The sequence below is a fragment of the Drosophila novamexicana genome, unplaced genomic scaffold (genome assembly GCF_003285875.2).
Source record: "Drosophila novamexicana strain 15010-1031.04,08,12 unplaced genomic scaffold, DnovRS2.1 tig00000462-arrow-pilon, whole genome shotgun sequence".
Lineage (NCBI taxonomy): Eukaryota > Metazoa > Arthropoda > Insecta > Diptera > Drosophilidae > Drosophila > Drosophila novamexicana.
In genome coordinates, this window is record NW_020824806.1 from 2,399,944 (window position 1) to 2,420,768 (window position 20,825).

Sequence of the window (20,825 nt, forward strand, 5' to 3'; positions counted from 1 at the left end):
TATACTTACTATTCAGCAGGAATTTCCACTTTTACGTCAATTTCGTGACTGCGCCTTTTGCTGCTTCGCAACGTCTCCCCTTTATTCACCCGCCATAATAATAACACATGTTTTTTTTGTTATTCCAACTTAAAATACATTTATTTAATAGAACATAAAACAACTGAGCATAAATTGAATACATTTGATATTTGTTCATCACATTGCACTTTCACATGGCTGCGTGAAAGTGCATTGAAAATCAACTCTTGTTCAACCTAATCATAAATTCAAAGCAAAGTTGATGGCTGCCAACTTTGCTTTTGTCTTTTAACATTTTGTTTTTATGATAACACTTAAAATTTAGCTACAAATTAGATACAAATTTTCTAACGGGTGTTAACAGAAACAATCTGAATATATGTAAATTCTATAAATTATGGCAAAATCTTTTTATGGCTGTGTGAAAAAGACTTTGCCTGAGTTAAGCATATAAAAAGTATTTGGCAGGGATGTTCTGTAATATTTTTTTGGTTGACAAAACTACAAATTGGTAACTAGGTAAGCTATTGATGGCTTAAACCTATATACATAACACATTCTGGCTAAAGCTTCAGCTAAACAGACATTCGAGCTATACGCACTATATAATAAAGCTATTTAGGTCTGTACATATACAAACTCTGACATCCATTTGGGGGTCTTAAGAGTGAATCGTACCTTTAATTCCCTGTTGCATATGCTGCACACAAACTTGGCTAAGTGCAATATCAATTAAACAATTACAATTTCGTTATTGTTTACTTAAATATTTCTGTATTATCTACACAGCGTTTTGGTAAATATACAAACATACCTTTATGTATGCATAATATTGTGAACTATATATTTATATGTAGTATATATATGAATAGGGTGTATTTAGTGTAAATGCAACGCAACATGAAACTACGGGCTAATCTTAACTGTAGGCTTATGGTTTTGAGCTACATTTTTCTTTTTTCTTTGGTGTCGAAACCTAAGTAAGTACGTTGTATGCGAAATTTGCATTAGATTCCTAGGTGCCTGTTGCCTAAGAGCCAAGCTGAAAGTTAAACATAAATCAATTCTAGCCGAGGCCAGGCTACAAACACACACATTCAAGTTGATGTTAAAGTTGATGTCAAGGTTGATGTTAGTGTAAAAGTTGTTGGTAAATCTCTTTCAAATCTATACGTAATACACTTGAAAGCGTGCAATCGGTCGAACTCAGACATCGGCAGCATCATCCGCCTCGCCGTCAGCCAGACGCACCAGTGTGACAGTCACCTCCGTGGTAACTCCATTAACCGCCGCCAGCTGCTGATCCCGCCAAGGAGTTGTGAGAGTACGCAAACGCTGCCTGCAGCTGCCGGGTGTAACAATGAGCTTATAAATGGCCACCGCCGGTATCATAATCACCGAGGAGCCGGCTATGCACCAGCCCAAGGCATTTGCCCAGCTGGGGTACACGTAATCCCCGTAGGTGAGCGGCTCGTAGCCCAGCAGGCCGTAAACCGTGATGAAGAGCAGAAAAATGGGGGCAACGAAACGCCAGCACACCTGCCAATACATGCCCGGCGGAAAGCCAATCATATCGTTGATATCATCGCTAAAACGCTTTGTGCCATAGATCCAGGAAACGGCGATCGCCTCAAAGAACACCGCGACGAGTATGGAGTAGCCGGCGGCATAGCGATCCAACAAATGAAAGAAATAGAAGCCGCCCTGGGTACAGCTGGCCAAGCCAACGACAAAGTACAGCGAGAACAGCCCGGCCACAAAGAGTTCACGGTTTCTCCTAATCTTGGGAAACTCGTCGCTTAAAGCCGTGATAATAGCCTCCGATCCACCAAACTGTCAAAAGAAGCAGAAGCAAAGCCAGGCAAATTAAAGTTACCTTCTTTCCATGCTGACCTACTGGACGCATTGAATACTCACGGAGCTGTCCAGCCCGAGGGTTAGCAGCATCATGAAGAAGATGAGCGCCCAGAAAATGCTGCCCGGCATCGTGGCAATGGCCGCTGGATAGACAACAAACACCAGACCCGGACCCTCGGTGGCCACATCCTCGATTCGCACGCCCGATGTGTGCGCCATGTAGCCCAGCACGGAGAAGATCACAAAGCCGGCCACAAAACTCGTGGCCGAGTTTATGAAACTGGTAAGCAGAGCATCTCTGTAAAATACATAGCTCATGAAAAACACATTGAATACAATATATATACGAATTAGGACATACTTGTACACATTGTTGTGATATTTGTTGTACGATGCGTAGGCGAGCAGCACACCAAAGCCCGGTCCCAGGGAGAAGAACACCTGCGTGGCCGCATCGACCCACACCTCAGCCTTGAAAATGGCATCAAATTTTGGACTCAAATAGTATTGTATGCCCATGGCAGAGCCCGGCAAGGTGATGCCGCGTATTAGCAAAATAAGCAGCACAGCATACGGAAAGAGCGCCGTAAACCAGACCACTTTACCCGAAGTGCTAATACCTTTCCACAAGGAGAAGTAGCAAATCAGATAAACAATAAGCAGACACAGCGCCATGTCCCAACGGATTTTGCCCAGATCATGAATGCCTTCGCTGTGATTCAGCTCAAGTATATAGCGGCTGTAAATGGGATATAAATTAAGTTTAAATTGTGTATGAGTGTGTGTGCGTGTGTGTGTGTGTGTGTGTGTGTGTGTGTGTGTGTGTGTGTGTGTGTGTGTGCCACTCACTTAAAGTACTCGGAGGCGGCCGATTGGAATCTCTCGACGGGCACAACGGGCGCCAAGCTAGCAAATGTAACATTCGCATACGACTCGTTGGCAAAGAACAGACTCTGATTGTTGAACGCATAGAAATCGCTCAGATTGCCAACCAGCGGACGCGAATTCTGACCCTCGAACTGCGATGAGCAAAAGGTGAATATAAATAAATGAATGTCAACTGCGTTGACTTTACCGGCTTGCAGTTGGGCGTATTCCACGGATTATTGCACGACGTCCAGGGCAGCACACTGGTAAAGGAGGCGAAAAAGAAACGCAGCGACCACGCAATGATCACATTGTAATAAAAGTCCACATAGAAAGCTATTAGCACAACAGCGTATCCGATACCTAAAATATATGTACGTATATATCGCCGTATATGCATCAAATAATTATGTTTACCCCCTTTTCTACTCACCCTTAAATAGCGGCACCAGACGCCCCCAGCAGGTGATGGCGCCCTTACGATTGTGCTGTCCCAGGGCCAGTTCCATGTAGAATAGAGGTATGCCCCCCACAACCAACATAATGCAGTAGGGCACAAGAAAGGCGCCTGCAAATATATGCATACATTTTATATGTAATCTAACATCCTTTCCTAAAACTTTTTTAGGCACTGCTACTAGAAATTTTTAAACAAACTCTTCAGTTCACCGACAGTTTGCTCACTTGTTAGCTATCTAATCATATTATCCATCATCGATGCAAATTTCTTAATAGGGCCCATGAATGGCAACCACATCTGGTTCAGATTTAACGTGATGCTATGTATGTATGTATATGGAATTTGTCGTTAGAAGATTAAGAATCGAATAATGTAAATTAAAAAATATGCTTGATATATATATTTTTAACAGGAAGTTAAACATCTACAGTCTACAGTAATTAGTTAAATCTTAGGACTCATAAAGTAAATCCATATATCTATATGTCCGCCCGTCTCTCCGTCCGTCTCTTCGTTTGTCTCTCCGCCCGTCTCTCCATCCGTCTCTCCGCCCGTCTCTCCATCCGTCTCTCCATCCGTCTATCCGTCCGTCTATCCGTCCTTCCGTCTGTTCAACTGTTCGTCCGTCCGTCTCTCCGCCCGTCTCTCCGCCCGTCTCTCCGTCCGTCTCTCCGCCCGTCTCTCCATCCGTCTCTCTGCCCGTCTCTCCATCCGTCTCTCCATCCGTCTCTCCATCCGTCTATCCATCCGTCTATCCGTCCGTCTCTCCGTCCTTCCGTCTGTTCAACTGTTTGTCCGTCCGTCCTTCCGTCTGTCTATCCGTTTTTCCGCCTCTCCGTCCTTTCTTCTGTACGCCCGTCCGCATGTGTGTCGATCTCACAACCTATAAGAGCTATATGCTTGAAATTTTGAAGGTAGGTCCTCCCAGTGCCAGCGCAGTACGAGTTTATCTTAGCTTCTAGAATAGCATATACAGATTCAATATCTTTCATTTTATAGCTGCCAGATATTAATATATAAATTAACAATAATAATAGTAACAATTATAATTATAATAACATGATAATACTAACAAGGAAAAATTCTATGTCAATCTCTGACCCCTTGGCAAAGTTAATATAATAACCGCTGCATTAACTCGGAAATGAGATTTGGCTGCAGCAAACTTCGATTGGGCAGCGCCCTTGTGATTAAAGCGCAATCAAGTTTTATAATATTTAACAACACCCGAGGCACTATAAATATTATGAATAACAATGTGTGATGGGTGTGTCTATGCGAGTGTGTGTGTGTGGCCGTGGGTGTGGTTGTGTGTGCGATTGACCCGTGTCAGTGTCTGTTTTTGTCGCTCTATGGCTCGAACAGAGACACAGCGGCACACATACACAGAAGCGCACACACACAAAATCAAATTGTTTCACAAGTGCCACTCTAAGGACATTTTAAAAACATTAACAGCATCCCGGCTGGCAATGGGACAAGCGTACATACATAAGGACATGGGCACAGGGACAAGTATGGACCGCTTCGCTCCGCTCTGCTCCGGCTCCGGCTCCGGCTCGGCTCGGCTGTCTCATGCAGTCGACGTGGTCGGTTCGCTCCGCCAGCTCCGCCTGCCCGGGCAATTGCTAAAGTGCCATCGATACTTTGTTGAGTGACAGCGGGGCGTTTTATGATTTGATTATGTCTATTAGCAGGCAAAGTGGGCGACAAAGTCGACGACTACATTGACAACGGCCATTATGAATACACTCACACACACACACACCCGCTTACACACCAGCCCACACACACACCCTCACACACACATACGAGTTAGCTAACAAAAAAAAGAGGCGCTTGAACACTGTGCCTGTCAATTATGTTGAAAATGTAAAACAAAACATAAAACGTAAAATAATACCTCACTAGATAAGGATCTTAAAATCAAATGCAGCTCTGCTGCTGAAGCTGTAATTTCCGTCGCCTCGCCCAACACTTCCGGTTTTTCCAGAGCTATTTTTAGCACAAAGAAGCCTGCAAATTGATTATTTAAACTAGTTATCTAGTCAATTTAACAGCTTTAAGTTGACAGCTACAAAATATGAAAATTACACAATACAAAATAGTACGATTTAGAATAGGAATACAATATTTACATAAATATGATTCTCAGCTGCTTAACTTATTCACAATGAGAGGTATGCTAAGAGTTGTTTGAAGAGTACTCCAGTTGGGTATATTTAGATGCATGCTAATTGACCCCAATTTCAATCCCAATCTCCAGACGAACTACGAGACTTAGTGTCTCTTAATGAATTAGTGTCTCTTAATTTAAGTTAATCTACCAAATATTAAATCTTAGCTAATAATAGTCTGCGACTGCTGAAAGCTTTGTCTTTCCGCTTAAGTTAGGAAACGAATGGGGTCTTAGGCGAAATAATTATCCTAAGAATATTATAGAAAATTAATGAGAAAACATACCCGCTTCCATGTACCAAAGAATAGATACTCTTGAAGTACATGAAAACGTATATTGTCTGTTTCTACCATATTTATTTATCACAAAACGACAGCTTAAATGAATCAAAGTTTCAATCTAGCCAATCCTTCCAGACAAAGAGAACCAGGTAAGATAAAATTTTTAAAATCAAACAGCACACGTCAAGTTAAGAAAATCTTTAGGGAAGACTATAATTTGTTATAAAATACATATTTAAAAAGAATTATTACTTATTACATATTACATTTGCAACGAATTATCGAATTTAAACCTTAAAAAATAAAGCATAAAGCATTAAAAATAATAGAAAAGGTAAGCCCAGGTATCTTATGTATATTAAATGTATGTCAGGCTTATGAAATTGTGAGCATAACCTGCTCAAGTCAAGGTATTTCATCGGCTGTTGTAAAAGACAAAAGGAGAGAAAAAATTAAATGCCCACTAAGCTGGGGGCATTAAAAGCTAATAATCGTAACCTGTGGGGCAACTGTCGCAGCGGCAACTTAAGCCTGGCAACGCCCGCAGCAGCAGCAAAATATTATATAAAATGAAAACTAAGCTGTCACTGATTGAGTGCAATGAAGCGTATGAAATAACAATTTATTTTTTAAGAGCTGAGAAAAAAGCTTATAGCAAAGGCCAGCAGCAGCAGCAGCAGCAGCAGCAACAATCACAACAACGACAACAAAATACTATATGAAATAGTCATAAAACTATAAAGGCAAAGCCAACCAGCAAAGGCACTCGCACACACACATCCTGATTTACGAATGAAAATTCATATTAACGCCTAAGTGCCGCCGTCAAAACGTGTGCCGCACATGAATTCTCCAACAATGCGTATTATAGAAATATGTCTTGATTTTGATGTGCCCAATACATACATATATATACATATGTATGTGTGTGCATGTGTGTGTGCGTGTGTGTGTAGCCGAGTAACAATAAAAGCCTAGAGAAGCATATCCTGCCGACCCCTTCGCAGCGATGCTTAGTCACTCGCTGTCAGGAGTCAAAAGGAGGCCAAATGCGATTATGACTGCCAGATTTAGTTGTCATACAAAAGCACTTAACTTTGAAATTGTTTTGAATGATGGCGTTGCCAACGAGGATCACAAGTCCTAAGCATATGTATCAGCTTATGAATGTGTATGTGTGCGTGTGTGTGTGTGTGTCTGGACTCTCTGGGTAATTTCGTATAGGAAGTACGCACTTAGGAGCCCTAACCACGAGCCACCCCGCCGCCCCGTTCACCACGGCACTCGCTGCCCAGTTAATGGCAGCACTTCGCACGCATTTTCCCAGCACTTGTCAAAGTGTTAACAAGGCCAAGTCACTTGTTATGCGGCATAGCAGCAACTCAGCGCTGAGTTCCTGACGCTCAATGATGTGTATGATTTTCTGGGCATTGTTCAACGCAACTGTGCGCCTAATTGGCAACGAGTTGGGGCTGAAGCTGAGGCTGGAGATAATATGTGATTTAAGTACTTACCACCGCCATTTTTGTAGCACAAATAGGGAAATCTCCAGACGTTTGCTAAATCGACGGCGAATCCAATAACCGACAATAAAAAATCCACCTTGCCGCTCCATGTCTCGCGCTGATCGTTAATGCTATCGTTATCGTTGTCGTGTGGCGTGGACGTCTTTGCTATTTGTCCGGTCGATGACATCGCCGTTGCGACGATGCCCGTCTGCCTGGCCAAAACGTCGTCGTTTTAGTTGCCAACACCGTCGCACGCCAACTCAAGTCTATCAAACAAATCCAACAAAAGATAAATTACATATTAATTGCAAGCGCTGCATTAAAACCCTTTTCGTGCAAACTGTTTTTTTGCCCACATGCTATTCAAATTTTTGCATGTTTATGGCATACGACGATTTCGATTCGCTGCTTGAGTGTTTAAGCCGACACTTGATGCTCAATTGAGCTGTATCTGTGTGGGTATAGGTGTGTGTGTGTGTGTGTGTGTTGCTGAAATGTCCATAACACTTGAATTCGGTTTGGCCACGACACGCTCTCTAGCCCAGAGCTTCAAGTGCCTGTTCGTGTATTACGCATACGACGTGTGGCGGCCGCACACACAAACACTTGACAATTACAGCACAAATATCAACCATAAAGCCTGCGTTTGTCTATCGAAAAATCTGAGTTTCCTTTCATTGTTTTACAAGCATCTGATTTTGTACACATATGTATATACATATATATTTGTCTGTCTGTATACAAATGAATTGCTTCAATTAAATGTTCGCGCATTAGCCCAATTTAACCCAAGAGCTGCCTGCACTCAATTAAAGCCCGGCAAGGCTCACGATTCAATTAAGTAATTAGAACGAGAGAAGCTTTCAAGATCTCGGAACTGACTATAAATTAGCTCTGTTTCTATTTGCGAACAACACGATACTTTTACTCTTTTTTACTCTTTATTCCCAAAAACGATTTTGAGAATTAATAATTGATTTCTCAAACTCTCGTTATAAGATCTGTATCAGAAACATTTACAGATGTTCATCTTTTACCTCTATTATAAAAAGAACTGTATTTTATATGTATCTGGGTTTAAGATAAACCAACTTTTCTTTAAATATAACCGACTTTTCACTTCCGATCCTTAAATATTAAATACTTAGTTGACTACAGTTGTGGTTAATAATTTATTGACTGGCCTGTGCTGAAAAGTTGATCAATTAACTTAAAAAAAAAAATTGGAAAAAGTGTGTACACTGGGAAGAATATACACAATCTGAGCTACAAGTTTGCCAAACACTTTTGGTCATTGAAAATGTAATTGAAAAATAAAGAAGATACATTTCTTAACTTATATTATAAATACTTTTTTACAATAAAATACATTTTAAGCAGACGTACAATTTTTTGGCAATTATTTATTAGCATAAATTTATAGATTACAGGAAAATGACCAAAATATCATATTTACTTCACTTAAACAAGAAAAACATTATCATTTGATATTTTTTCAATATCTACACTTTACATACCTTTTATATTCCAAAGTTTAAAACACACACTTTTGCCAATCCATATTTAAGATTTCTCGAATTGCCGAACAAATTATGCAAAAATGATTATTAAAAGCCCTCTTAAGCGATAACAGCCCAATACTTTTCACACTTTATTTGCCACTGGCATCAATCACACATATTTTTACTGTCCGTAGTACATCATCTAGCCAAAATATACCTCGAACAACTGAAGATTGGGCAACAGCAAACAGTTCAGTTGTTGCGCTAACGGTAACATTCAAACGTATGCAAGCGATTTCTGTATGTCAGTGACTTTTATAGCCTGCGACAAGTGGTTGGCTGCACCTGCACCCTCCCAGCAGGCACACACATACACTGTCAACAAACACACACACACACAGATACAACTGGTGCTGTCTGTGTGTCAAACGCAGCAACTACTGAAGTTGAACGTCGCATGCGCCAAGGAAACGTCTTCAGAACGGAAGTGACCAATTAGAGTTGCCTTTGTGCGTATGTACGCATGTAGATATATATGTATGTGTGCGTGTGTGTGTGTGTGTACATGTTGCTTACATGTGCATTTGTATGTCTCAGCAAGCTTTTCATGCGCTATGTTGAGCTTGTGTGCCCGCCTGTTGCTAAGCTTTTTAACAGAGCTCTGTTAAGAACTAGTTATGCATTTCTGTTAAGTAAACGACAAATGCATTGAATAATATGCAAATAATGTATTTTAATAATAATGAAAATTCAAAATTGCATAGCAAATATATTTGTTTGGTAAACAGGTAGACTGTTATTTGTATGATCCGTTCAAGAAATTGAAACAAATATTTCGCTAATCCAAATATTGACTAAACAATCGAAAACAAACACAAATATTTTCCTCAACGTGTAGCTCGTACGATTTGATCAAAGTTTTGCAATAACATCTCGTACATTCGGCAAGAGAACTATATATTTATGCGCCGCGCTCTCCAGATCTTTTGTTCTCGGAAAGCTCGAATATGTTTCGAAAAAAAACTTTAAAATTGTTTCGAAAATGCTCACACACACCTAAAATTCAAATGAAAACAGCGTAAACAAAATGTCTTTTTTTAAACATTTTCAATACATTTTCCTGGCCAGCGACAAAAGTCGCGAGAGTCGAGAGCAGTTGGCAACGGGTTTTCATCGAATGCGGCCACGGAATTTGCAGAACTTAAAACCAAAACGCATTGTGAACAAGTGCAACGCACTTACTTAATAAAAGATCACTGAGAAAAGACCGAGAAGAGAACATTTGAATAATCGAATGGACTGCACTTTTCTAACAGCTATAAATAACAGTCAGTCAGTTAACGGAAAATGTTTTCAATATGCTCCTCTAGTTGTATATTTTAAAAATATGTAAAATATGTTCAACATACGGTTGATTTGTTTTTATATAAGAGCCAACGGGCATTATTTTTAATTTCGCTGTTGATAATATGCAAATGTGTAGGCAAAAGAATAGAAAAGAAATGAGACGAATTTCACGAAACCAACAAAAAAAAAAACCTGTCTGAACTAAACAAAATACACTTATATTTGCAAGCTTTACGAGATATTTGCATGTACCATATGTATGTGTGTGTGTGTGTGTGTGTGTGTCGGTCGGCCAGACGGTTCAATTAAATATTTTGTTTGACAACAGCAACAACAACAACAGCTACAACTGCTAAACTAAATATATATGTGTGTATGTGTGTGTGTGTGTGTGTGTGTATGTGTGTGTGTATAGTCATTTAAATGCGAAATAACATTGAACTTAAGCCGATTGGCAGCTAATGCGAACGGTATTTTCGGGCAACTGCAAGTGTGTTAGTGTGCGTGTGTGTGCGTGTTGTGCTGCATCTTGAAAAAGAGTTAATATACTAATTAATTGCAATCATTTAATTGGCATATTTGGCGCCCATTTTCCAGGAAGTGCAAAACAATGAAAACGCAGCGAGAAGCTATTTATCTTATGAATTTCTTTTAAGCTGCAAGAAGCAGCTGCAGATGCGCGAATAAAGATACAAACACATGTAAAATAGGCCGACAAAGATACATACATAGCCATCTATATATATATATATGCTATATATATACTGATTGCCTTTGTGCAGCCGCTATAAATATTTACAACGCTTACACGGGCAAATCAAATAAACTTTTATTCGAAAAACGATTCTCTATATTTGCCTGGTGTGTAGATAAGTTTGATTAAATCATGAACTGATGAGGCTCATGTGAATTAAATCGGACACTCCAGAAAGAAACATTCTCATTAGTTAATTGAAGATACATGCATAAAACTAAACTGAACTCAACTGCAAACTGACGTCAAAATGTCGAAGAAACCGCGAGGGCATATACACAAAATTCGAGAATTCGAATTGGAAAAGGTAATGTGCATAATATCCATCTATCTGCAATGCCATCAATCTGTTGTTAATCTAATTAAAACGAATCAAAACATTTCAAAATGCCATAAATAACAAGAAACCTAACTAAACGAACCCCAAGCAAGATTTTCAATATTCATTCCGACTTTAAAAACATCTTTAGTTGAATGTTTAAAGGAATTTCCAACTATGCTAAAAAATATAAGCAAAAAAAAATGCAAATTAAATAGGTTCAGTTCATTTAATTATCACAATTAATTATTATTTTCTTGCATTTATATTTTATATATAAAAGTTAATAAATGAATTAGTTAATTATTATTTTCCTAACATTTACATTGTATACACAAATTTTGTTTTATTATAATTATTTAGAAGAGTCTTATCGTAAAACCCAATATATGTTTTTATTACAATTGTAACTCTACAAGCTCGCTGCATACACACACATAAACACATACACATTTATCTATGCATGTATGTGTGTATGCATGTATGTACGTATGCATGTATGGAATTGTACGCGATGCTGCACGCTTCAACTTCCTTATGTGTTATTTGTCTGCAATAAACTTGGTCGGAAAAATTATTTAAAAAAAAAAGTATAAGCAGGCAGAAAGATTGATAAAACGAATAATCAGACAGGCTGTATTGACTCAGTCCATCTACCAACAGAGCAACATTTCCTTCGCTTCTTTCAAAATACATCTTGTCGAGGAATATTTCGAAGACCCTCCTCTGCGCTCGAATAAAAGGCCCAATTAAAAAATAATATTTCTTAATTCACACGTGTTTTGGCTCATAATAATTGTTTCAAATTATATTTAATATACATTAATCTGATTGGATTCCAATCAAAAAACGAATGATTTTTCAAAACAAAGATTTCAAAATTGGAATGGAAATGCAATAAATATATTTAAATTACTTAATTTGTGGAAGACCTTATATACTTTATTTTTATATAAACTTAATGCTTCTAAAGCTAAAGCTGCTTTTGACTGCTTAATTCTATATCTTCACTTCATTCATCAGTCATATAGGGTATTACGGCTTCGGTCAGCCCGTCAATTTTGAACTGTTTTCAATTGGCACAAGGCCAAAAATCTCTTCGCTCAGCTAATAGTTAACGCTACCAAGAAAAAACTCATTTTATTGGGCTGCAAACGGCGACTGGGCATTATGTCAAAAATAGAGTAACATTAAATTTGTCTGGTCGTGCGCTTACACATATACGTAATACATATAGATATATACATATATATATATATATTGGGCAATTACTAATTCAGTTCGTGGGGGTGCATCATTTGGGGCAGGTGCCACAGATCTGTTCTAAGTAAGAGTCAATTTTTACATTTGATAATATTCCCCGTATCAGATACAACTTGTGGATGAGTTTGACATCATCCAAATTGTTGGTGAAGGCTGGTTCGGAAAGATATTGTTGGTGGAACATCGCGGATCTCAAACCGAAATGGTACTGAAGGCGGTGCCCAAGCCATATGTCACGTTGCGCGATTTCTATCGCGAATTTCACTATGGACTCCATTTGGGCGTACATCGGCATATCGTAACCACATACGATGTGGCCTTCGAGACGGCTGGCTTTTATGTATTCACCCAGGAATATGCACCGCTGGGTAGGTTAATCGACATTAACCAAGTAGTCAAAATTGCATTATATTGTTTTCTTTCCAGGTGATCTTACATCAAATGTGACAGAAACTGGCGTAGGTGAGGTGTACAGCAAGCGCATAGCTAAACAGTTGGCCTCCGCCATAGATTACATGCATTCAAAGTAAGTGGAAGATTATAAAACCTCTCTATATTCTTCAGATAATATTGATCAATATATCTTCTAAACCAAAACTCTCCCCTCCTTTACAGAGACATAGTGCATCGGGATATAAAACTTGATAATGTGCTCATATATCGTTCGGATTTTCAACGCGTCAAACTTTGTGATTTCGGCGAATCCTTTCAATCTGGTACCACAGTGGAGCGTCGCAACGAATGGTTGCCCTACAGTCCGCCGGAAGTATTGGAAGTAAAGCCCGAAGGCACCTACAAGTATATATACTACATGTTTTATATATATACAATCTGCTAATACATATATTCCCCTTCAAGAGCCGATCCCAGTCACGATGTGTGGCAGTTCGGAATTGTTATATTCGTTTGCCTGACCGGCTGTCTACCCTGGCAGAAGGCCTCCTCGGAGGATCCACGGTATGTCCGCTATCTGGTGTGGCAGGCCAGCATGATGATGATGCCGTTGCGACGCACGCCCAAACTGTTTAAGGTAGAGTTCAAATAATCTCCCAATTTTCTATATAAATATGATTTCTTGTTATTTTCGAACAGCTGCTTACGTCCCGTGCGCAGCGCATGTTTAAGCGTTTCCTGGAGCCACGCAGCGGGAACAGACCAAAGAGTCTGGGAGATTTGACCAAGTTCATGGACGATCGCTGGCTGGCCAAGACGGCGGAGAAGGAGATGGCCGAATATGAGACAGACGAGCTGTGCCCCTCAATGTATTCCTTTCACAGCAGTCCCGACGAGAAGAATCGCCTGCTGTACACATTGGCGGACTGCGGAATCGAAACGAATGTCGATCGTCTGCAGAAAAAGAATCGCATAAAAGACTGGATAGAGTCGTCCATAATAACAGAGGAGGATGAGGTAGGATCCGAAAAAGTTCTACTTATGGCTCTGAATTCAAAATGCTTTGGTTTTCTCTTCTGCAGGAAGAGAACGAGGAGACGAACTCCGCGTCGCCATCCTCGTCCGTCTCACGCGAACCAGTGCCTGGACACATCTCCTCCATACGCCAGCCACAACAGCCGGCCAAGCCGAAGGAAATTAAGAGCACATTGAAAGATGCCACCCAGAAGCACTTTGATCCCCGCACGGGTGCACTGCAGCAGGGGCCCAGCGAAATGGGCATGGCCATGCACTCATCCAAGTCCGTTAATCTAGCCTCCACATCAACGCTCACCAATGCCGACAGCCTGCTGACACTGGGCTCCAGGCAGGATATGCTGGCCAGCAATTTGACCATTTATAACTCAATGGAAATGGAGCTGAACCGGCTAGGTAAGGGTCAGCCAACAATACTCCAAGTCGACGGCTTTTTAAACCAGTCACAGAGCAGCAGCCTACTAACCACGCTCGACGTGCCGCTCGAGACAGAATCCTCCACACCCGCCGCTAAGAACTCCATTGGCGTTGGCACCCGGATGTCTACCAAGAGTATTCTCCAGCGCTCCAAGTCCGACTCGTTACAGGCAGCCATGTACACCAGCATGCCAGCCATTGACAATGCCAACTCCTACAACGCTTTTAACTCCAATAACCAGAGCCTGCAGCCCATGCAGAGCAGCTATGTGCCCAATGGCAGCGCCTACTTTACGAGTGGCAACAATAACAACAATTTTCCTAACAAAACTAATCCGATCAAAACGGTGACTTTCACGGGCTTGACTAATGCCTTCCAATCGCTTGCCCAACTCCCAGTGCTGTCTAATCCCGTAGTGCCTGCGATGCCTCCCGCAGCAATGCAATCGAATTATTTTAATCGCTCCCACCATGATTCTCAAGTCAAAGACAGCGCTTACGGATCGGCCGATGTGAACGACATGACGCACACAACAAGTTATCCACAGGCCCATAACACTCAGCGCCAGAGGGTTTACAATGGCGCACGTGAATCCAATTTGAACATGAAGGACACGGCCTACGACCGTGTGGGGGTCACCAACAGCAACAGCGCGCGAAAGCGAAGATAGCTTGTGCCCGGTTGCATCAAACACACATAAATCCAACAAAATATATACACAATTTGCAAGTTCCAATAAACATAAAGCGTAAATTTGTTAAGTGTCCAGTGTTTACTCTTCAGAGAGGATTGAAAGACAGCATTACGTTCTTAAAAAATTACGTTTCCTTTATTACGCGTAAAAATCCAAAAACAAGTCACTGCCCACAAATAAGGAGGCGACGACTCTGCTCCAGACACAGTGCCGGCGCTTACTTGAGGGGAATAAAACGTGAGCTGTGGGTGGCACCAATACCGGGCCTACCGTGCTTGACGGGCTTGTAGGTCAACGCGAATTCACCCAAGTAGTGGCCAATCATTTCTGGCTTAACTTCGACCTGTTGAGAGGCGGAATTAGTAAAAGGATTTCAATGGGAAGAGGTTTGCTCACCTGGCCGAAGTCTTTGCCATTGTAAACGCCAATGATGGAGCCGGTCATCTCGGGAACAATGATCATGTTTCTCAGATGGGTCTTCACAATCTCTGGCTTCTCATTTGGTGGAGCCTCCTTCTTGGCCTTGCGCAGCTTCTTGATCAGGGCCATTGGCTTGCGCTTCAGACCGCGAGAGAAACGCCTGCGGGCACGGCTGTGCATTAGCTCCACCAGCTGGTTGCTGCGCGCGGTGAAGGAGTGAGAAGTAAACAGTGAGGTTAGTTTTGGGACGCCGCTCAGCACCCGAGCTTAGCTACTCACTTGGGCATATCCAACAGCTGATCCAAGTCCACACCACGGTAGGTGAATTTCTTGAAGGTACGCTTCTTCTTAAGAGTTTCATCAACTTGCTGTTTTGTGTCATAGAAAAATAATGGGTATTTATTAGCACAACTTATTGCCAATTTCGTATACAGTTTAGCACGTAAAACTCTAAAATAATATTTGCAAACATGCGCAGTACATGGGTCTTTGTAATCATTATAAACTCTTGCCGTACTGCACACGGATGCCTTATATTTTTTTAGATTTTTACACAAAAATTACATCGGCCATCTTGACGTTTGCAGTCTACGGAACGGAAAGAAACACACACCGCAGCGTTGCCACCAGACTCAAGAAAATGGCGCTGCCAGACTGTACGTTTTTTGATTGCATATATGGTCACATTACCACAAACTAGAGATGCGTGCATTTACTCGGAACTAAATGAGCGCAAATAAACGCTTCAAAAGAACCAAATTCGGTCACAAAATACAAATCGATCTAACAGAACACGTTGAAAACGTAACAATTTAGTGCACGATTTTTAACGATTTAAGTATGCTTTTAGTAAAAACAAGAAAAGAGTTGCAATGAAATAGCTATAAACCTTGTGTGCCACATCGTGAGTCGTGCCCCAAATATATTGTCACGCACTCATCCGCAGCAGAATCAGCTGTGCAGCGCTGGTTGAGCAGAAACCCAAACAATGCTGACGTTACCAAAATTGTGTTTTAAAATGTGCACAACTGCCCAACATAATTACCTATTGAAATAGTATTTAATGCCGTTCGCAACAGTATTCGCTTGCTTCATGTAAGCCAATCACTAAAACCAACACCGACTGCCTAGGTTTCAACAAATTGTTTCTGCTTGCACAAGTGGCGCCTGTCAATTGTGATAACAAGTGCCACAGGTAAGTGTGTGTATGTGATTGTGACCCTACTGTGTGAAATTATCTCTTAGTTTCTTTTTGCTTACGACGCAAACAGCTACCCAGTGTCGCAGAAGAAAATAAAAAGCTGTCGCACCAAATTTGCAACTTCCCGGTGAGCTCATCGGCAGGTGAAAGCGAATTGCATCATGTTCTCGCATTCGGGTCATGTTATGACGCTGGCGAACAGCATAATTGGCGTCGGCATCTTGGCTATGCCCTTCTGTTTCCAGAAGTGCGGCATCATCTTGTCCATTGTGCTGCTTGTACTCAGCAATTGGATAACGCGCGTCTGTTGCCATTATCTGATAAAAACTTCGCTGCTGACACGTCGCAAAAGCTTTGAAATGCTGGGACTGCACGCTTTTGGCACATCTGGCAAACTGCTAGCGGAACTGTGCATTATTGGCTACCTGATTGGAACGTGCATCACGTACTTTGTGGTCGTCGGCGACCTGGGGCCACAGATTGTTGCCAAGCTGTTCTCCTTGGATATGGCGGAGTACAATCATCTGCGCACCGTGGTCATGTTTGCTGTCACCGTCTGTTGCATTGTGCCGCTGGGCATGCTGCGCAACGTGGACAGCCTGTCAGCTGTGTGCACCGCTTCCATTGGCTTCTATGTGTGTCTTATGCTTAAAATTGTGCTCGAATCCGAGGCGCACATTGTCGCCAACGATTGGACCGAGAAGGTGACTTACTGGGAGCCAGCGGGAGTGCTGCAGTGCCTGCCCATCTTCAGCATGGCGTTATCCTGCCAAATGTAAGCGCTTTTTAAATTTAAGCGAACTATTTTTGTAACGAATACTCTTTTGATTGCAGGCAACTCTTTGAAGTCTTCGACAGCATCAACAACCAAAGTCTGGACAAGCTAAATGGCATTGTGCGCAATGCGACATGGATATGTACACTGGTTTACATAGCCGTAGGTTTCTTTGGCTATGTGGCTTTCTGCACGCACAGCTTTTCGGGTAAAGCCAAAAATATATCCCTATAATTTCATAAATGCTAATAACCAGATTTGTATTCCAGGCAATATATTGGTGAACCTGTCGCCCTCATTTGGCAGCGATATTATCAAAATTGGATTTGTGCTCTCGATTGCATTCAGCTTTCCCCTGGTCATATTCCCGTGCCGAGCCAGCATCTACTCCCTTTTGTACAGAAAGGTTAGGATTATAATTTAGTTAGAATGATGAGAGCCTAATACAATTTATACTTACAATTCCAGCAGGGGCACACGGAGAGCAGCAGTTATATACCAGAGCAGCGCTTCCGGTTAATTACACTGTTCATCGTTATCTTCTCGCTGTGTGTGGCGCTTATGATTCCATCTGTTGAGCTTATCATTGGCCTGGTGGGTTCCACAATAGGCGTGGCCATATGTATTATGTTTCCGGCATCGAGTTTTCGCAAGATCATCAGAAAGGAATCAACGGAACGCACCTTGGCGCAGTTTGTATTCGTCAGCGGCTTTTGCCTGATGATACTTGGCACATATGCCAATTTAAACGCCATAGACGCCCAGAGCTCCGGTCCCCAGTTTGACGGCGCTCAAGTGGTCACACCATTGTTGCCCAACGATATCTCGCCGCCCGCGGTGGGTCATGATTTAAAGAGCTCCGAAATAATTAAGCTATTGGTGAAAAACAGCGAGGCAGAAGCAAAAGGAGTTCTGGAAAAACTTGAAAATGGCAAACGTGAGCCTAACGCAAATGGCATAAATCTTGTCGAGAAGTCGAATATTGTGGGTGCTTCTTCGGACAATCAACCGATGCCTCCGTTACCTGTCGATGAATCACATAGCGTGGATGCGAATAACGAAGCGCCGCCGATTAAGTCTGAAAGCATACCAAAGGTGGAACCCAAACCAGTCGAAGGAAATGAAAGGGTATCTATTGTAAAGAAAAACTTGACAATTTTGGAAAAATCTCCTGCAGCAAATATGCCAGTTCCTAAACCAGAAACTTCTCAGTCCTTGGACCTGGCAGCACAGCGTACCATAGACGGAGCTGCCATCAAAAAGGAAGAGGAAATTACAGCCGAGGAGCAAAAAGATAAAGCGAATGCAGACGAATTGCGTAAAACAGAAAAGGAACTGCAAGAAAAAATGAAAGCATTGGAACGCACCGTGGACAAGCTAAACGAGGAGTTGGCAAAACAAAAGCCTCAAAGTCCAGACACAATGAAACTTCTGGAGAGCAGTGTGGATAAACTGAATGATCAGTTGGCCCATCAAAATGTTGAGAATCCAAAACCTTTGGCTGTAAACGAGCTAGATAAAGCACTGAATAAGGTCAAAGAAAACAATCTTAAGAAGGAGATGGAGGAGTCACAACCCCAGCCCCAGCTTCAAGCACAATCCCAGCCTCAAGACGCCAACAACACAAGAAAGGAACGCAAACCCGCCTCACTGATGGAAATGCTCACTGAGAATGCTCATGCGCGAGAGGAACAGGAAGCTCATGCTGGAGTTTTCGAGCCGCTCTCCTACAAAACGGGTGAGCTGCTCAAAAATTCAACTGGCGGTGCGCCGTTACTGGCCCAACGACTGCCACTGCCTCTGGTGCTGCTCTCGAACTCCACTCGGACAAGAACTAACGGCACCTTAGCCGCCGAACCGCCGGCTAATAGAACAACCAACGCGGACAACGTCGATGCCATCAGGCGAGAGTTGTTGCAAGTAAATGAGCCGAAGATTGCGACTGCGCAGCCCGCGGTGCGCGTCAAACGCGATGCCAACGAGAATTGTCTTCCCGAGCCCAAGTTAAACGAGCTCAAAAATAGTGCACTCGTCGGTCTCAGCCTGCAAATCGAGAACATGGGTCGTGAACTGAAATCCGTCAAGGATGATGATCTCGAGACGACCACGACGATGACTACGACATCCAACACAGAACTGGATGCAAGCTAATACGCGCTCAATTGAGCTGCAAGCACTACCTACACCAAAAAATGATGTAACTGTTACAATTGTATTTACATAACGTAACTGTTACCTATGTATTCAGATTATGTAACTGTTACATATGTTTTTACATTATGTAGGTAACTGTTACAAAGATGTATGTGACTTATGTATTTAGATTGTGTAACTGTTACATATGTTCTCACAGTATGTAACTGTTTCATTTGAATTCAGATTATGTAACTGTTACCTATGTATTCAAATGTACAGCTCCAGTGTAATGTTCACAGGGCCAAAAAGCTTTATGTACATATATATATTAACTTATTTTTAATGATAATGATGTATTAATTTAGTATCTAGCAAAAGATACATAAATATGCTAAGCAATCTATATATACATATATATATATATAACTTTGTGATTTCTTGACTAATTGAAGATTAACGCACACGACAAGGTGGGAAACCTCGACCATGAAGTGTGGGAAAACGGTGGACAGAGTTTGTATGAGGTCGCTGGTTCAAATCAGCAACAATAAGAGCTTTTGTATCTGCCTGAATTTTGGCGACATTTTAAAATACACCTTCAGTTCATGCTTAACATTTGACTTGAGCCGATCAAAACATTATATAAATTTTCATATACTGAATGGCTGTGCTGTACATAGTGCACATGTCAAAATTATTTGATATTTAGTTGTCGTATTGTCAAATGTTAAGCAATAGCCAAAATTCCTAATCAAAATTACGCAGTTTATACAATTCTATAAAGATGTCAATAGTTTTGGATGTAGTGCAAAGAATAGTTTTGAGTAGCGCCTACGAATTGACATGCGCCGCCGCCGTACAAGTCTTGAACAAATGCAAGATCGTGAGTAAAACCTCGATAAGAATTGTCAAATTGGTTAATAAATTTTGTATCATCTTGTAGATGGACGCGATAACAGCTAAGGATTATAAAGTTCGAGAAACAATGGATAATATTAAGAGCGAAGCGAAAAATAAAATAGACATTGAAGTGCCCGACCCGCCCGGAGGCCTGGATCCCAGCAGCAAGAAATTTGAAACACGCTGCGTGCTCTCCCAACTTGATGAGGCGTACAGGAATAGTGGGCCCATTTGTCCGCCACAGACGTCCTGTATGCGATTGGCGCGGAACAGCTACTTCTCTTAGATGAAAGGCGAGTGCTGGCAAAGATAAAATAACTTTAATATGTATAGAGAGACAGAGAAAGAGGGAGAGTAAGGGATGATCCACAACTTGGGTAACAAATTGAATAACTAACTTTATGGTTTTATGCACTTTAGTGGCAGCTAACCAATTAAGTTTGTATTTGGATAAATTTTGTATCATTTAGAATTATATGGTATCTCTGCAGACGG

At 41.5% G+C, this 20,825-nt stretch overlaps 5 protein-coding genes across 9 annotated transcripts; 3 read left to right on the plus strand and 2 right to left on the minus strand.

The window, feature by feature from the left end:
- Positions 1-167: 167 nt before the first annotated feature.
- Positions 168-8,935, minus strand: LOC115761056 (sodium-dependent dopamine transporter). The gene is made up of 8 exons (XM_030702671.1): positions 8,691-8,935; positions 7,180-7,439; positions 3,179-3,313; positions 2,954-3,108; positions 2,728-2,897; positions 2,240-2,617; positions 1,939-2,176; positions 168-1,854 (listed from the first exon to the last, which is right to left on the minus strand). Exons 2-8 carry the CDS (start codon positions 7,358-7,360, stop codon positions 1,228-1,230), a joined length of 1,884 nt encoding a protein of 627 aa, XP_030558531.1. The 5' UTR covers positions 7,361-7,439; positions 8,691-8,935; the 3' UTR covers positions 168-1,227.
- Positions 8,936-9,853: 918 nt separating this feature from the next.
- Positions 9,854-14,940, plus strand: LOC115760821 (serine/threonine-protein kinase meng-po). Of its 4 annotated transcripts, XM_030702343.1 has the most exons (9): positions 9,854-10,007; positions 10,892-11,083; positions 12,465-12,726; positions 12,785-12,884; positions 12,974-13,156; positions 13,217-13,388; positions 13,451-13,768; positions 13,834-14,182; positions 14,687-14,940. In XM_030702343.1, the coding sequence occupies exons 2-9, from the start codon at positions 11,027-11,029 to the stop codon at positions 14,872-14,874; spliced, it is 1,629 nt and encodes a 542-aa protein (XP_030558203.1). In that variant the 5' UTR covers positions 9,854-10,007; positions 10,892-11,026; the 3' UTR covers positions 14,875-14,940. The 4 variants fall into 4 exon arrangements, with proteins under 4 accessions (XP_030558203.1, XP_030558200.1, XP_030558201.1 ...); XM_030702340.1 differs by having other exon boundaries at positions 13,834-14,940; XM_030702341.1 differs by having other exon boundaries at positions 9,854-10,003; positions 13,834-14,940.
- A 66-nt stretch (positions 14,941-15,006) lies between these two features.
- On the minus strand, positions 15,007-15,977 carry LOC115760822 (40S ribosomal protein S15). Its single transcript, XM_030702344.1, has 4 exons — positions 15,883-15,977; positions 15,598-15,686; positions 15,295-15,517; positions 15,007-15,241 (listed from the first exon to the last, which is right to left on the minus strand). The coding sequence occupies exons 1-4, from the start codon at positions 15,889-15,891 to the stop codon at positions 15,116-15,118; spliced, it is 447 nt and encodes a 148-aa protein (XP_030558204.1). The 5' UTR covers positions 15,892-15,977; the 3' UTR covers positions 15,007-15,115.
- A 311-nt stretch (positions 15,978-16,288) lies between these two features.
- LOC115760601 (putative sodium-coupled neutral amino acid transporter 10) lies at positions 16,289-20,017 on the plus strand. 2 transcript variants are annotated; one of them, XM_030702042.1, is made up of 5 exons: positions 16,289-16,513; positions 16,564-17,294; positions 17,354-17,502; positions 17,564-17,700; positions 17,763-20,017. In XM_030702042.1, exons 2-5 carry the CDS (start codon positions 16,681-16,683, stop codon positions 19,443-19,445), a joined length of 2,583 nt encoding a protein of 860 aa, XP_030557902.1. In that variant the 5' UTR covers positions 16,289-16,513; positions 16,564-16,680; the 3' UTR covers positions 19,446-20,017. The 2 variants fall into 2 exon arrangements, with proteins under 2 accessions (XP_030557902.1, XP_030557901.1); XM_030702041.1 differs by having other exon boundaries at positions 16,590-17,294.
- Positions 20,018-20,124: 107 nt separating this feature from the next.
- LOC115760602 lies at positions 20,125-20,824 on the plus strand. Its single transcript, XM_030702043.1, has 2 exons — positions 20,125-20,313; positions 20,374-20,824. Exons 1-2 carry the CDS (start codon positions 20,215-20,217, stop codon positions 20,614-20,616), a joined length of 342 nt encoding a protein of 113 aa, XP_030557903.1. The 5' UTR covers positions 20,125-20,214; the 3' UTR covers positions 20,617-20,824.
- Position 20,825: the final 1 nt, after the last annotated feature.